Source organism: Centruroides sculpturatus, unplaced genomic scaffold, assembly GCF_000671375.1.
Source record: "Centruroides sculpturatus isolate CEXI.00-Female unplaced genomic scaffold, Cexi_2.0 scaffold1494, whole genome shotgun sequence".
Taxonomy (NCBI): Eukaryota; Metazoa; Arthropoda; class Arachnida; order Scorpiones; family Buthidae; genus Centruroides; species Centruroides sculpturatus.
In genome coordinates, this window is record NW_019385632.1 from 4,371 (window position 1) to 23,108 (window position 18,738).

Here is an 18,738-nt window from a genome sequence, read left to right on the forward strand (position 1 = left end):
TTACGCGTCCCTTTTAGCGTCTTTATACGAATATTGTCGCAATTTTTTCGCCGCGTTAAAGGAATCTCCGTTATAGGAACCCGCGTTATAGGGAGGTCTACTGTATTACAACTGTAGATATATCTATTGCATTGATAACCCCGAAAATGAAAATGTTATAAAAAGACTGTATACGTTACAAATCGAACTTACTAAAATACAGAAAACAACAATAAAACAATTACAAGCAGAAGACTTGGCGATTTCTTGCGGCAATACGAAATGCCACTACAGCAGCAAGAATACAAAATAAATAAAAACAAACAAACAAACCAACCCTTGTATCCATTTGCCGCAAAAGTCCCTGATAACCTAAGTTATCCATAGGAACAGACTAGACATCATTGTTAGCTAGAAAAACAAAAAATAAAAGTCCCTTCTTTTGTCTTTAAAAACACGTATTTTAAAATCGTAGAACACTTTGTTAGGATACTATCTATAGTATGGGCACCGCCATCTTTCTTTCTTTCACCTCGTTCCTAAAGTCTACAAACAGCAGCGCACTCCCGTAGTAGCAGAAACGCAGAGTGACCACGGCCCTTGTCAATAGTCTTAGGTACTTACAGAACTTATTTTTAGAAGTGGAAGTCGCTTCTTTGTACACTCAGCAGTTAAACCTGGAACGTTATAAGCAACATCCTGAATATTTCCCATGTCCGCCATATCCATCACCTTAACTGCCACTCCACCATTGTTTATATTTCTAATACTTCACGTAATCTATTACTCTTGATGGTAGTCTCAGCGAGATTTGTAACATATCGCAAGTGATCACACGTGCCCAACCAGACCTTGGGTTTTCTGCGAAGTATCCCTTAATTTCATCTAAAACTGTAGGCCTAGAGACCTCTTCCAAAAAGTCCTCTACAAGGTTTGCCGCCATTTGGCGAACTTAGAACAACTAGCTATGAAGTTTGTAAATTAGGAATGCAGACAAAACAAACGTATTCGCAATGTAAATATTGTAGTAAAATTTTAAAAACTAGGTCAAACAGTAAGCAAGTGTCCGTTAGAACTGTCCAGACAAGACAGCAGCCACCAGCTCCAGACGTTGAACTTATATCTTAATTAGTTTTTAAATTACGATGTCTCAAAATTGGCAGGAAAATTACTGAAAGATTACCTGACGATGATCTAAGGATTTTCTGCAATAAAACACCGGAGGCCTGGGAAGGCCCGTTGAAAGCTGAACTGAAGTACAACTAAAACCTCCAAAATCTCAGATTAATGGGCATATAGCCCTAAAATTTTAATGTTTTACTCAGTTAGAACCCGAATCCCGGTTGATCAATCTTCAAAAGTCCGGTAAAACGAAGTTTCTCGAAATATCAAAAGCCGTAATTTCCCAAATATTGGTCCCACAAAGAAAATTTTGACCTCACTGTAATCCTTATGACTTGCCGTATCCAAATGTATATGGCACTACACTTACAAACATAATAATCCCAAGAAAAACACCATGAATCACGAAGTGGATGAAACCATCGAACACCAGTAATAAGTTCATTAACTCGTTCGATTTTAAGAGCGCAGCTTAAGTAAAAATTTTGGAAAACTTAGTAGAACTATAGCGTATAAAAAGACACGAAATTATACAATAAGGCAGCGATACGTATAAAAATGGTGATTGGGAATTGGATTTTTTGTATAATTAACGTTTGTTTCCGGAGTAAGGTGTATTTTTGAAATTACCATATAAAAACCCTATTATGGTACATCGCAAGGTGTCTGAAATAGTCGTACAAATACGATAATTATCGTACAGATGGCAATCTGCACAAGCATCTAGCTACAGGAACCAAGGAGCTAGAATATAGAATAACCTATACTAGAGTTTCTATGACCTTAAATACAGCGTTCTTGATGGCAAGGATGGGTACTATCGACTGCCATTTTACTTTAAGTCAAAACATTGATGCCTATATACCATGCGTTGGGCAGGATTATCACTTTAGATGAAATGAGAAAAATAATTCTACTTTGTTTTGTTTGTCCCTAGATTTGAGATTTAAGCAATTAGATAAGCGATATAAATCTGGATTGTTTCATCTCGAATTTAGCTATTTTCTAGAGTTTATTTAATTATTATAAAGAAGGTAACCAGACCATTTCCAGCAAACATGTCCTTTCTGCAGCCACTGCTGCTATAATCTCATACTGAAGTGTAATTGTTCAGGATGGCTGTCAATTTAGCAAAATACTAAGCATCATTATCTTTGGGAAGCATGTCAAACTCAGTTATTTGTATTATCTCTGAATGAATGACAGAGGCTTAGTTGATGTTTGAGAACCTCAAAATACTGAAACCTTTTTATACCATAATTAGATAGCTCAAAGGTGCACTGTAGGCAAAACCCAGCATACACTTGAAGTGCAACTGCAATCATTTGCATTCCTGTCTGAGACAGCCTGTGCAAATTTTTGCAGTAATCACACAATTCTGTCTGAGTGAAAATTTTATTCTGAAAGCATTTTTTACAGCAAACAAAGAAGAGATGGACTATGTTCAGTGAAGACTAAGATAGATTTACACTCCTCAAAACAGCATCTTTGCTAAGTCCTGATCGTTTTTTCAATTTTATTTGATTTGACTGTGATAGATTACTAAAACAAAATAGATCTAATTGTTTCCCATTTATCAATAGCATTGTAGATCTTGCAAACCAATAAAGGAATGTTATAAAGGTACTTTAGGAAATAAAGTTTTATCTATTATCAAAAACAAATTAAAATTCTTGATTTCACTTATATTATCAAGTTAAGGAAAAAAAGACTATAAAAATGTCTTTAAATAGTTATGCAAGTTATTTTATAAAGGAAAATTATAAGCAGAATTAATTTATTCTATTGCTATTATTATTAATACAGATTTTAGATAGATTAATAATAATAATAATAGGTGTAATAATTTGATTTAAGGAAAAATCAATGATAAGAACTTTGTTATAGGTTTGAAAGATGTAATTTTAAAATATCAGCAGCATAATAGTAATTATATTTTCAAGTATATTTGGGGGATAAAAATAATAATTATGTAAAACAAAAGTATTATTTACTCATGCAACTAGAAGTTCTGTAAGGGTTTACATAGAAATGACTACTTATTTTACTAAGATAGTTCACTTCAAAGTTTTTCAGCATTGAACATATTTTTTATATCAAATAAATGCATTAAATGTAATAAATTTTTAACTGATGTTCTCAAAATTTAACTATCTTCAAATGCGCATAATAAATGAATTCATGAAAACAAATTTATAAAATATTTTTATTAAGAAAATTTGTACAAAACTTAAATATGATTCATAAAATAGTCTTATTGGAACATTAAAAATTCTAAATACAAAATTATGTGATATTTAAGTTAAGATATAACAAGTATAAGTAATATATATATGGCATGGGAATGGCATTAACTGACATTTGATTTCTGTAATTGAAAAGTTTGTCGGAATGTTTGAGACTAATTCCTCTCAATATCAAAAATGCTTACATATTAATAAAAAAATAAGTAAAATTATTTTAAACATATTCATAATTCAATTCAACTCAATGAATAATATTTCAATATAATTATTAAAATAGTATTTTCATATCAACAGTAACATTACTTGCTTGCAACACAAAAGAGATTTTTCCAAAGTTAAAAATCTTTCCCGGATATCTGGTTTCCTCGGATTTGCATTGCAAGCAAGAAACGTTATTGTTTATCTGATATATAAAATTGTGTAATAAAAACTTATGCATATAGCCTTTTATAGAGACTAATTAATCTTTTGAATTTATTTACTTATGCATAACTAATTGGCTAAATAATGAATTAAAAAATATATTTTACTATAAAATTTAAAAAGTAAATTCAATTTAAAATGTTAACTTAAATTTAAATGACACTTTCTGCAATATTTTTAAGTAATATTGATAAATTAAATTTGAGAGGAACACATTATATTGGTGGTGGCTGAACAGTGACATCCTTAAAGTAATGATGATTGAGAGCATCTCTCGCAGACACTCGTTTCTCTGGATGATATGTAAGTAATTTCTATAAAAAGAATATTATGAAGAAAGTAAATATACACACAGTATAAAGTGACTAATTATAATTTATTTTTTTAAATGAATTTTGAATAAGCAATAAAAAAAAAAAAAGTTTTTCTTAGTGATTTTTAACAAAGTACAAATAATGATTTTACTAATATACTACTCTTAATATCAGCCAATTAAACAAAAAGATATTTACTAATTAATTTTTTTAATAATACTTTTGGCTTTAATGCATATATTATATGCATTTATTAACAACATTTAAAAAATAAAATTGAAGACAGTCTGCCCAAAAAGGACCACCATTTATTATTTCCGTGTTCCAGACAATACACATTCTTGGCAACAGACCTTTCATTTTAGGCTACTTGTTGCCAGAAGTTTAAAAAGTCCTTTTAAAAAACAATATATATATCCAATTAAAATTACAAATAATTTCTAAAAAGGAACTGGTGACATTCAGATGTCTTTCTTGCATCCATCATACCTTCGTTTGGGGTGATATTGCTTTTATCTACTAAAAAGAAGGCACTGGAATATGTAGATTTAATGAAAGCTGCCCCTGGTGATGATACATGTAGATTTTCATCTGTAAATTTTTCGTCCGAGGGAGATTATTTTTTAATAAAATTGAAGACAGTCTGCCCAAAAAGGTATGATGCAAGGCTACTTTTTAGTAGATAAAAGCAATATCACCCCAAACGAAGGTATGATGGATGCAAGAAAGACGTCTGAATGTCACCAGTTCCTTTTTAGAAATTATTTGTAATTTTAATTGGATATATATTTTGTGTTTTTTAAAAGGACTTTTTAAACTTCTGGCAACAAGTAGCCTAAAAGGAAAGGTCTGTTGCCAAGAATGTGTATTGTCTGGAACACGGAAATAATAAATGGTGGTCCTTTTTGGGCAGACTGTCTTCAATTTTATTAAAAAATCATCTCCATCGGACGAAAAATTTACAAACATTTAAAAAATAATAAAATATGCTACAATTTATACAAATAAAGAAATATTGCAACTAAATATTTAAGTACAAATTCTACCACCAAACAAATCATATCTTAAAAATAGGGAAATAAGATATCAAATTCAGTTACTAAAAACTCATAAGCAAAATGTTTTTATTGACTGACATCTGAATTGAAGTACCTTACCCATGGCAATAAATATATGCACACCCCCATTTGTTTGTTATGAATGGTAAGAGTACTGGACTCATTTGCTTTTGAAACAAAAGTCATTTCATAAATAAAGTACTCTACTTGAGCTATGGTTTTACAAAAAAATTGGCTCAATCACTGTAACAGACAGCTCCATAGATGCTAAAAGCTCCTCCAAAAAATTGGAAGCAGTAAATTTAGACACATCCAGCATTTGCCAGACGTTGCTCAGATGAAAGAGTAAAGTTTTTGCTGCTTTCTATATTGCTCAGTTGGTAATATGCAAATGACGTAAACAAAATCTTCTATAGCCTCTGCATTGTTCAAAATGCAAAAAATGGCAAGGCAGAAATGACAAAATGAAACTGCTATATGACATTATTCAGGAATTGTTTGAACAAGTCTACCTTCAGAACCTTCCTCAGACACTATGAAGAAGCTGATTCTATTGCACCTGAATGTTGTAATGGCAGATCACCAACAACTACTGTCTGGAAAGATAGAATTTTGCATCAACTTGTCATTAAATACTAACTTGGTATGTTCTTGGAAGCTGCAGAACTGTGGAGTGAATGAATACAGGTATACCTCGCCTTACGTCGGTAATTGGTTCCAGGAGAACGACGTAACTCGAAAAACGACGTAAGTCGAATTTACTTGTCTCCGAATCTACTTGTCACTAGGCTAAACCATAAATTACCATTCTCGGTTCTGTATTTTATTTATTAATGCATTTTTAATAATATATGGTTAATAAAAATCTATTTTAAGCTTACAAACAAATAAATTTTAGCTTTTAATATAGTACAGAAAAAACTATTCTAAATTTACGAATGCATGTACTGTAAATACAGTACATACTTGTATATATTTTAATATGATTTTATGTGCTTTAAACGTTTTTCTAGTGATATTACGACTTCAATATTTGTGGCGGACAGACGTAAAGTCGAATAAAATGACTTAAACTTGATTTTTATTTTTCCATATACTTTTTTAACAAGCGACGTATAATCGGGAACGACGTAACTCGAAACGACGTAAGTCGAGGTATGCCTGTAGTGTATTTCAACAAACCTGACCTATATCTCAACAAACTGCTAGCAACAGATTACATGACATGGATTATGGTAAAAACAGTTTAGAGGTCACACCAATACACCTACTTGAGAGAGAGAGAGAGAGAGAGAAAAAAACAACAGAAAACAGCATTAAAGAGCTTTTAATTCCTTTGCTAGCACTTTCAACATTCATATAGATGTTGTCATCAGGCAACAACTCAAATCAAATGCTTTTTCAGAACAAAACTTTTAAAGTACAGAATTGGAACAACATTATGTTCAAAGTTTTGTATTCTATTTGATTAAAGTTTTTATAAACATTTTTAAAAAATCACACAGTATCTATGTGCATGCACTTAGAGATGTGGAGACAACCACATAGAAAAATGTAGAGAAAGTGGAGACAAGCAGTCAGTTAGTATTTTTTGTATGCTTGTACAAATTGATCCAAATGTCAGGCAATTTGAGGGTGGGGAAGTTGCATGGGGCCAATAATGTGGTGAAGAGAGACTCCCAAATAAATACTAGGGTCCTTTCACCACAGGGAAGAGTGACCTTTTGACCCTGTTTAGGACGTGGTTGTACTTGGCAATGCTATAGCCTGCTGCACACACTGCTGAATGGATAGAATCAAGCTCAATATTGGTAATAACTTGAGTAGAGAGTATTAGGAAAGCCTTTCTGATAAGAGAAGCTATGGCCGCATTGACATATTGCGAAGGTTGGAATGCTGTGGTAGGGATTACAGGGGGAATATTGTCAAATTTGTGGAAAATGACCTTGTAAGATCTTCACAGGAGGGGTCGGTTTTCTCCATTTTTCATTATACATTAGTTATGTGAATTTGAAACTATATTTTTCATACAGATTTAAATTTTCTTATATAAGTATTCTTAAATTTTCAATAGCATTTCAAATTTTCCTTACCTCATACTGAATTAATCTATTGCTATATCTGAATCATGAAAAAGATTGTAATGACAACAATCAAATATTGATATTTTATTAAATGTTAGTCTATTGTGACTATAATCTATTAGTAGGACTTATTAAACTGATTTAACTTTTAGATAAAACTAGAGAAATTGAATTAGTCTACTGGTTCAAAAGAATAAACTTTCTTTATTTGCAACTGATAATAAATCCTACTAATAGATTATGTAGTCACAATAGACTAATATTAATAAAATAATATTTAAATAACTATAAGCATTAATTAATTGGTTCATATTTGTTTCCTTTCATGGAGTAATATTCAAACTGCAATGATGACATTAGTAATTAGAATTCTATGTTAAAATGTATGGTGCAGTACATACAATAGTTTGGTTATCTAAAGAAAAATTCAAATATATAAAAAAAAACTATTATTTCAAAATTATGTCTTAACAAAAAACTTACTAGAAGTAAATCTTGTCCTTCACGGTCTAAACAAGGCACAAATTTTCCAATGTCTTGAGCAGTCCACTTTGGAAATGATGATTTATAATCTGGTAAATGACTAACACCAGGCCAAATTCTATCATCTGGCGTGCCAAGTGTTCGAAAGACACGAAATAACTGGTCAATTTCAGAATCGCCAGGAAATAGAGCTCTACGAGTCAGCTTAATGAATTAAAAAAAAAAAAAAAAAACACTCATTTTTTAAATAATAGTAACTTTTAAAAATTATTATTAATTACCATTTCAGCAAATATGCATCCAATACTCCATACATCTACTGAAGTAGAATAGAACTTAGTTCCAAGAAGAATTTCTGGAGCACGATACCATAAAGTTACAACCTAGAATCAAAGTGTAGAAACAATTTTTTTTAAATTGTAAATTATAATTTCTAACAACCATTGATTCATTGATCTGATATTAAAAAAAGAAAATCATCAATTGTATCATATTACTACTTATAATGTAACCATCTTCATTTGTTATAATAATGTGTTTCAAAAATAAATAAAAGTAAAATAAAAAGTATATATGTTTTTTATTCTGGACTGAATCTCAAGTGTGCGAGATATCTGAAAAAATTAAAATAAGGAAGTAAAAACTATATAAGATATATATCCAGTTTGCTGCCTGTCAAAATTAAAGGAGTATAAATATTAAAAAAAATTAGTAAATATTCTACTGCCCTACCATACAGTCTTTCTGACTGTTGTGTAATGGTCAATGCAGCTATAATTTGTAGTATCCCGTAACATGTGGTTGTAAGGAACTAGTGTAACAAAGAATAGTCAGATTAAACAATGACTTTACTAATCAATTTGAGGTAATTCTTGCAATTCTTCACAATTACATTCCAATTCTTAGGTTTATTAACTCATGGGATCAAACTATCTGGATACGTGTTTCATCACTGACAATATACATTTTTTTTTTTTACATACTTATTTCAAGATAGGCATGCACTTTTAATTAATGAGAACAGAAGTATAGGTTAATATGGAAGAAAAAAAGGTCAAATCCAAAGAATATACAACATTAGGATTACCTCAGTTTCACTCACTTGTTTGAGGACAATATTTTTCTTTTCAACAGATCTGGCTGGTATACACATCCATGATAAATCATCTTGAATTTTTTTTATTCTACACAGTTCAATGGGAATAGATTGAGCCAATTAAGAGTTTCTCATGAAATTTCTGAATGTTCTTCAGACCACCTCTAGTCCTGATGCTTGTCCCCTTTCATACTGGCGAGCACCAGCCATCACAACCAAGACAGAGGACAAAAAAGAAAAAAGGTCCTTCTCTCATATCCTCACTAGTTTTTATATCCTTTTATAGAGGCAATCCCTCCCCTACACATGTGGCTCCTTCCAGCCAATCCAGTTGTCAATTCTTCACTGGATTGCTGAAAAGAAGGGGACACACAAAACAAAATGGAAAGATAGGATAATAGAGTTAATGAGTAATCAAAAGGAAAGGCAAGAAGAGAAAAGAGAAAAAAGAAAAAGGAAAATTCTCAAAAGGAAGAGAAGGAACAATTTGTGCAGAAGCGTTACAAATTAGAGTGTGTTTAATATTTTTTAGGCAAACTACAGAAATAATTTATATACTGTATATATAAAATCAAAAATTAGGCTGTTGTTTGTATATCAGGATGCTATTTGATTATCTTTGTTTTCTTTATACCTATATTTTCATTTTATCTATTATATAATTATTTAATCTACTGATTTAATCATCACCAATTTGCAAACTTTACTTTTAATCTAAATTACAAATCTAGAAACAACATCAAACCAAATATTTCCAACACATTATTGAGAATCATAATATAATAGACATGCTTAAGCTCGATAAGTTTATAAAGATACAACGATCACCTTTAATGATCAGGCTAGAATTTGACTAATTAAATAATTAATATAAAGCAATTTGTCACTAGAGGAAGGCATTAGGTGCCATCTCTTGATTAAATTAATAATTATAATAATTTATTAAATAATAATTTAGAACCTTCTGGAATAAAAGAACTCTCCCAGGACTGAACTTGAACCCACAGCCTCTGCTTGCTGTGCAGTGCGCTTACCTGTTGCGGCTCCTGGACCGCAAGAAATTTAATCAAGAGATGGCACCTAATGCTCCCTCTAGTGACAAATTGCTTTATATTAATTATTTAAATTAGCCAAATTCTAGCCCAGTCATTCAAGGTGATCGTTGGTTATATCTTTGAGAACAATAAGTTTTGAGTCTCAACTGAGTCACATATTGAAAGTGAATTGACACATTTTACTGAGATAATTTGAATGTTTCAAAACATTTAAATAAATCATTTTGCACAACACTAATGTGCAGCTAATCAAGTCTTGTTTGGACTGCTGGATGATCAAGGTCAGTGGTCCCCAACTCCCGGGCTGTGGACTGGTACCGGCCCAAGGATCAAATGGTAATGGGACGCACAAGGAACATTAAATTACTGGTATTTCTATTTTATTCACTATGGTGTATTTCTCTCGGGTTTGTGCGACTTTTAATGGATGACGGAACAACGGAATAAACTGGACATAAGAAACACACTTCGGGTGTTATTGTCTCCTATTATCCCCAGATGGAACTGTCTTGTTGCAAAGAAATAAGCTCAGGATTCTCATTGATTTAACGTTCTAGTGAGTTAAAATGTTAAATCACATTATATTCATTTTTTGGTGTAACTATATTTTATTTTGAAGGCATGTTTAAATACAATTAAATTAAAATTATTAAATTAAATCAATCTAAAATATAAACAATCAACGTCCCCCCTCAGTGGGCCACGGTAAAATATCAAATGTTGACCAGTCCGCGGCAATAAAAAGGTTGGGGACTGCTGATCAAGGTTATAATATAGTGCAAACCTCCCATGAAAAATAGGATATCTTTCTGGATGGTTTGGATCCCACATCCTATCTCTCACCATCCAGTCATCCCATTATGAGCCTGAGGAACCAATGATAGTGTGGAATGCAGGCCTTCTTAGTATCCATATGGCAAAAGGAATTTTAAAGCTATAGGCAACAGATACAGTACAGTATTTGTTATACTTGTTCCTCTCAGTCAATTCATTCACACAATTATTCTTCTATCAGGCAATTCATTAGTTATATTAAATACAGATAAAATATTTATATTTAATTCATGCTAATTCTGAAGTGTTGATGGAAAAGAACATAATTTCTCAATTACAAAAAAATGGACATATGATGATGCTGTGGTTCAGTATGAAGCAAGACAAATAGTGCAATATTTGAAGAAAATTGGCTTACTTTCTCACTTTGCAAACTATGTAAACATTAAGTATTTGACCTATGTAAACATAAGTATTGGACCAAACAGACATAAATTAGAAGCAAAGGAGCAAAAATGCAATGAACCAATAGCAGACAAGAAAACAAAGTAATGATGGTATTTCCCATGTTGCATCAGACAACATTTTGGAGAATCAGAGGCTGTGAACAATAGAATATTTTGAAAAAAATTGTAGCTGATATCAACCAAGTTCCAAAAGAGGAAACAAGAAATATCAAGTAGAAGACACCCAATTGGATAGATCAGCAGATCAAAACATTTGCTTTATTTTATAATAAATGAATAAAATTAACTGATTCAAATATGAGTGGCCCTGCACTTTTGTCATTATTAGATATTGCTTCAACAGGCATATTTTAAAGATTCCTGGAAACAGGACAAATTTTAATTTAAATTAAGACTTATTTACTCTTCTACATGTCACACTGGTGTATCTGTTGTATCTATTTTGTTCTTTATTTTTCACATTTTGCATGAATTTGTATTATTCATTTAGTATATTTACATGTACTGTACTGTACATATGAAACATTATCACCAGAATAAATACAAATTCAAGTTTAAACTATGCAACAATCCACACCATAAAGAAAAGTAAAAAAATTTTAATTATTATTGCTGCAGGAAATTCTACAAATTTGACAGATTTTTGTTAGTTTTTGGAAAGTAGCCCACTTCTAGTATTTAGTTCTGTACAACATAATTTTGTACCATACAAGATTTTATATGAACTTAACACCACCTTATATGAAGTTGCCTATCATCAGAATCTCTGAATGAATTAAGTTGCACTGATACTGAAATTGCTTGAGGAATCTTTTGAATAATTTATTTTAAAATGATCATCACACAGTGCAATACTACAATATTTACATTTCATAAATATAAAGCATTATAAAAATATTTTCTAGCAATAAGAGTCTTTGGAACCTTTTTGGGCCATTCTAAATACTTAAAGCACAGGTTACTTCTATATGATAATTAGAATTTGTCACTAGAGGATGTAAGTTTGGCTAGAATTGCAATATTGCTTATTGACATCTCTTCTTAATAAATCTTGTTCTTGTTAGATAAAAATATTTAGAATACCATGAATAGAGAATTAAATAATTTATGATTAATCAGCAATCTGACAAGAGATGTGGAGGAAAAATTCATCAAACATTAATCCATCTTCAAATTACATAAAGCTATTAATTATTTGAAAGTTTAAAGAAAAACTCTTCCCATCTGGTATACTAACATATCAGTTGTTATTTTTTATTTATCAGAAATTATACTAAATATTTGAAGAGCATTTTAAATTGAAATTTTATGCCAAACAATTTTTTCAAATTTCCAAGCATTATTTTTGTAAATCGTATTGTTTGTTTAAAATTAAAAAATAAATTCTTATGAATTATTTTTAGACTGTTAAAGACAGCTTGAAGTTTAAATTAAGTAATTCTTAATCATGAAACTCGTCAACAGACGATATGATGATTAATTAATCATCATCAAATTACCCTACTCATCATTACATTTATTAATTGTCATAAGTATAATTAATTACCTGGTATAATCTTCAACAACAATAAAACTCCAAAACAATTCTAAAGATGCAAATAAATAGGAACTACTTTAATGGAGCATAAAAATAAACAAACTAAGAAAACATTTATCTTCAAGAATGCATTTGAAAGACTTTCTAATGTGTTTTGAAGATTAAGCCATTAGCATTTAATATTAAATAGTTTGATTTTTTGTTCATTTCTTTTAAATTAATTCCTTTTATTATTTTGTGCACCATTAAAGCAATTTATGTATTTAATATCATAAGATTAACTTTACAAATACCTCATGCGTATATGAACGAAGTGGCACTCCAAAAGCACGAGCCAATCCAAAATCAGCTAATTTTATGTTTCCTTCTATATCTATTAACAAATTCTGTGGTTTAAGGTCTCGATGTAGTACTCTATGTGAATGACAATAAGCAATACCTTGAAGAAGTTGCCACAAGTAGCTCTAGAAAAATACAATAAATTTTATTCACCATAAATTTCATTATTTGATTTTTTCATGAGTATCATACAAAAAAAATCTTATATCCTGACAGAATTGTCTGATTATTGCAAAACTAAACATTCAAGTCAAGTCAATGATTAAAACTTTAGTCTGATTGTATACCAGATGATGCTACCAGATGCCTTAAAATTAGCATATTTAGTGTTTGGAGGTCTTCATGCCTGTGCAATGAAGTCAAAGATATTACACACAGTTGACAAAGTTTGAGAAAGGCTACATCATTGGGCTGAGGTAAGCAGAATGGCCATTTTGCTGAATTACTTGCCATCTAAGTTGTTCTGATCTGACTGTGAAGTGGCAGTTGATACATGAGGGAGCACATATACTGTGGTACAAACAGCTGCAACACTTTGTCTGCTATCCAAAGACAAGTGTGCTACAGAATCCTATCTCTTCCTTTCCTATTGGCAGATAAATAGCAGAGGCAACCACTACTCATCTTGCCACATTAGCATCCAATGTTCAGTGCTAATGGCAGAGAAAGATGAAGTATTAGCAACTGGCAATATTTTTTTATCTTTAGTAATAAATTCCCTGATTTTGTTTGGGAATAGATAACTACTGTGTTAGTATATGGAGAGTGTTTCAATCCCACTTTTACTGCTGAGAAACATACTAGCAAAATAATGTTTCTCAGCAGTAAAGGTGCTAATAGAGTGCTGGTCTAGTATTCCATCTCTTATGATAGTCAATCACTCCTAGTAGCAGAACAAGAGACATTGACACTACAATGGTATATTCAGGTAACTTGTGTCATCATTCCTTGTCTAACATGACAAGACTGCAAACAGCCATTTTCCAGCAAAATAATGCTCAGCTACATAAAGCTAGGGTTTATCAGGAATGTCTTTGCCATATTGCTACACTTCTTTGACCTGCCCACTCTCTAGATTTGTCACCCACTGAACATTTGTAGGACCATATGTATTATTACATGCATTTAAGCAAGAAGAGGTCTTACATGGTAAAAGTTGCTTTAAATTACCATTTTTCCACAGAAAATTATCCATTTGATTTGATATTTTAATCACATATTACCATTATCATCTTAATACTAATAAAGTTTCACTTAATTCCAATGCCTCCTTTTTTGATATCCAACTTTTTTGTCAAATGAGTGTCTCTTTGTCATCTTGAAAGCTTTAGTGTGGTTAAGATATTGATCCAGATGAGGGATTATTATAAAATCAAATTGTTAATGTTACTTGCAGGAAAACCGTGATTTTTAATTATGCTTTTAATTTTGATATGTCCTATACAGGTATACCTCGACTTACGTTGTTTTGAGTTACATCATTCCCGATTATATGTCGTTTGTCAAGAAAGTATATGGAAAAATAAAAATCAAGTTCAAGTCATTTTATTCAACTTTATGTCTGTCTGTCACAAATATTGAAGTCGTAATATCACTAGAAAAGCGTTTAAAGCACATAAAATTATATTAAAATATATACATTTACAAGTATGTACTGTATTTACATTACATGCATTCGTAAATTTAGATTACTTTTTTCTGTACTATATTAAAAACTNAATATTCAAGTTATTAATTATTACAAGTTATAATTATTTTTAACTTAATAAATGAAACAATTCGATACGAACGTTTGTTTCTTGAAAATTTGATCACAATTTAAATACAGCATTTGCTTTTAATATTACCGATATGTCATCGAACAGAAAACGTGTTGTATTATCATTAAAAGACAAATTAAAGTATTTGTTTCGATTATCCGGATTTTCCCATATCCGGACTGCCTTCATCCCCAATTAGTCCGGATAATCGAGGTTCTACTGTAAATTGCCTTAACTTTTACAATAAATTGTACTATTAAACAAAAAGATTATTATTATGTTAAAAAATTTTTAATATTAACCAACAATTGCAAAAAATTAAAAATTACTAAATTTGCAAATTAAAGTATAATGTATTACCCTAATTTATCATAAAAGCACTACCAGGCATATAGCAAACTTTTATCCTCCTTGAAGTTTAAGCACCTGCCTTTAATTTCATATATGTGAATTTCCAATGTTTCCAGAGTTCTGAGTTAGCTGGCATGCTGAGATTGTCTGATTACAGCTGCATTTTTGAGATCTACAAGCACCTATTGTACATACAAGGACTGATCAATTTAATTTGCAAAACTGTTTCCATCTTTCTCTTTTGAATAAATTTCTGGAAAAATATATTTGCTGCACCTTCTCTGAAGTCTTATCACTAGCTACCAGAAGTGCTGATCTCAATTTTATTTATATATGTTTTATTAATAGTTTTGTCATTGGCAATTTTTTGAAATGCAAATGTGTATTTTTACCTTTTGTATCCTGACAAACAACTCTAAATACGAAAGCAAATGCTAACAAGGAGAGGACCAGACATTCGAGTCTCAGATTCAAACACAAACAGCTCCTTGTCTAAATAATAGTGCCCATTTCTTAAGTGTTTCTGAAAAATGGGCCTCTGAAAATTGAATGTTTAGCTTATAAGTCTTTGGAAGCTTCACTCTACCTAATAATTGCAATGACCAAGTGCATAAGGCATTACACACAGGAACTACACAAGATAGGTGCAAGTCTTCGCATTTTTAATTTTTTATTTTTTTAATGTGTAACAAAATTACTATTTTAACATATCATTAGCATTATTGTTACTATTATTATTCCTCATGTTTAAAACTTATAACACAAGAGATTAAAAAACATGATGCCATATTCTGTTTAGTAAAAGAAAGATTCTGTAGATTTAACTCTTGTATATTGTAAAATTTTATAATCTCATCTTGTATATCATTAAATAAAATTTTTATTTCTTCATATTTATTTTTACATATTTTTGCTCCTGATTATATAAGCAAATAAGCTTCAGAAATTTACTGCAGATGAACAAAACAGACAAGTCTGATATGAAAATAGGTTAAACACACTATGCTAATTGTTAATGCTATGGACAATTTCCTCATGCATTCATGTTTGTTACACTTCAAATACAGCAATACCACCATATCTGAAAATAAAAAGAACTATAATATAAAGAAATAAAAATTTTATTTAATGACATGCAAGAGTTAAATCTACAGAGATTTTGTTTTTGCTAAACAGGAAATGAGATCGCTTTTTAAATCTCTTTTATAAGCTCTAAAGATGAGGAATAACAATGATACAGTATAAAAATGCTAATGATAATAGTAATAATAGTAGTAAAAATGCTAATAAAAATGCTAATAATACAGTAAAATAATAAAATAATTTTGTTACACATTTTTTTTAAAAAAATGTGAAGACTTAAGCCTACATCATGTAGTTTTTGTGTTTAATGTCTTATGCACTCGGCTGTCACAACTACAAGAAGTGAAGCTTCGAAAGACTTATAAGTCAAACACTCAATTTTCAGAGGCCCATTTTTTCAAAACATTTGAGAAGCGAGTCCTGTTATTTAGACAAGGAGTTATTTGTGTTTAGGGCTACATGCTTGCCAAGTTTCATTTGAATTGAAAACCCAAATGTTTGACATTCTCCTTGTAAGATTCTTAGAATAAAACTTCAATGCAACATTTATGACAAATGCCTAACATTTGCTATTGTAAAGTGATTTCTTCATGACAATGCTACAGCATATGCTGCCAATATGGTGCAGCTAGTATTACAATTAAAGCTGAAATCTTGCTATATTATCTACATTCACTAGATTTAGCCCTATGTGATTTCTTTTTGGTTCCATGACTAAAGAAAACACTGAAGGACAAACGCTTCATTCATATCTGATGAAGTATCCAGATCCACAATGAAAACTGGCATTTCTCCAAAAATAATTCTACAAAATGTATGAAAACAGATTTGGTGATGACAAAGATGTGTACAGGTCAAGGAAAAAGATTTCAAGCAGGACAAATCTTCAAATGAGAAGATTACAATAAGGAAAAATTTTGTAATATTTCACAAATGAAATGATCAGCCTTTGCACATAAAAAAACTTTAGTACATAAAGTAAAAATTATAAAAATAAACAATTGTTCTTTTATTCAAAAAAACCTATGATAATGAATATAAATGGAAATGTTTTCTTCATATTGATTAACTTCTAATGTATTATTTATCCACCACCCAATAATTTAGAATGTCTAGCACCTAACCTGGCACCCTCTGAAAAGCATCTGATAATCTGGAATTGTCTGCCAATCCAGCATGCTAATATTTTGCAAACCAGTATTTGTTTGAGCACATAGTATGCTAAAAAACATTGAGAATACTTTGATGTGGGGGTCTCCATTATCCTTAGTAGCAGGGCTGTGGAATCGCGTAAAAATCTACCGACTCCAACTCCGACTTTTCCTTACCATCCAACTCCAACTCCGACTAAAACACCAAAACTCCACAACTCCGACTCCGCAGCCCTGCTTAGTAGGCTACAGATCTTGGGCAGAAATCAAGGCAAAAATAAGAGAATACAACTGTGCACATCGCTATACATTGGAAAGTTGACCAAATAGAATTGAAAGCAATATGATCAAAAAAAATTATTTTGTTACACCTAGTTTGTTCCAAGTTAAAGGCTTTCACTGGTGCTTTCTGAAGTCTAAAACATGTTAATGCCACAATCACTAAACAATGTTCTTTTTCTTTTGCCAAGCAATATTTCTGCAATGTTTAGATTGCATATAATTAATTTGGCTTTTGCAGACATTCTCAGTAATCTGGCATTAGTGACCCCACTGGTACCAGAATAACAAACTTCTGTAATATATAATATATGATTATTTGTAGAAGTGTATAACAGAATACAGGAAATAATAAAAACAAAAACTAACGTAGCAATGTCAAACATAGAAATAAAAGTACAGTAGAACCTCCATTATCCGGATTTTTGATTATCCGGATTGTTCAAAATAAACAAAAATTTTACGAATTTGCTGATTTGCACTTGGCGAATTACGACACTGTTTATGTACGTGATGGAATGCATAACTTTTTTTGTTTCAACAACGTCTCACCCAGCACAGTGGTCGTAAACTCTTAAATATATTTTACGTAGTAATAAAAATATAACTTGACATACGTATTTATAAATAATTTATATTCAAATTACATCATTTCTATGACCAAGGGCGGCGTAAGGCATGGACGACGTGGGCCACCGCCTATGCCTCGCGGTCCGAAGGGCCTCGCGCCTCGAAGGTTTATGCATTACTTAAAAGCCGCGAACGCGACGAAAAAATTTTACTCGTCATAAAACGATAAATAGTTTGTCAAATTTTTATTCATAAAAATGCAGTTTCGACTGCTTTTTATTTTATAAAATCTGTCTTCTTGCGCCACCAAAGGGCCTTTTAAACAATATAGTCTGTTAGCGTTGGTCAGTAGTATCCCAAATTCGATATGAACGTTTGTTTCTTGAAAATTTGATCACAATTTAAATACAGCATTTGCTTTTAATATTACCGATATGTCATCAAACAGAAAACGTGTTGTATTATCATTAAAAGACAAATTAAAGTATTTGTTTCGATTATCCGGATTTTCCCTTATCCGGACTACCTTCATCCCCAATTAGTCCGGATAATCGAGGTTCTACTGTA

At 31.0% G+C, this 18,738-nt stretch overlaps 1 protein-coding gene across 1 annotated transcript in view; it reads right to left on the reverse strand.

Annotated features, from left to right (window-relative positions):
* Positions 1-3,331: 3,331 nt before the first annotated feature.
* LOC111640752 (cyclin-dependent kinase 2-like) overlaps positions 3,332-18,738 on the reverse strand; it is a 26,330-nt gene continuing 10,923 nt past the window's right edge. Inside the window, exons 3-7 of the mRNA XM_023386803.1 lie at positions 16,154-16,169; positions 12,932-13,102; positions 7,991-8,092; positions 7,710-7,913; positions 3,332-4,084 (exon numbers count right to left, since the gene is read on the reverse strand). Coding sequence (XP_023242571.1) covers positions 3,986-4,084; positions 7,710-7,913; positions 7,991-8,092; positions 12,932-13,102; positions 16,154-16,169 — 592 coding nt within the window. The 3' untranslated portion in view covers positions 3,332-3,985. The remainder of the gene's footprint in view (positions 4,085-7,709; positions 7,914-7,990; positions 8,093-12,931; positions 13,103-16,153; positions 16,170-18,738) is intronic.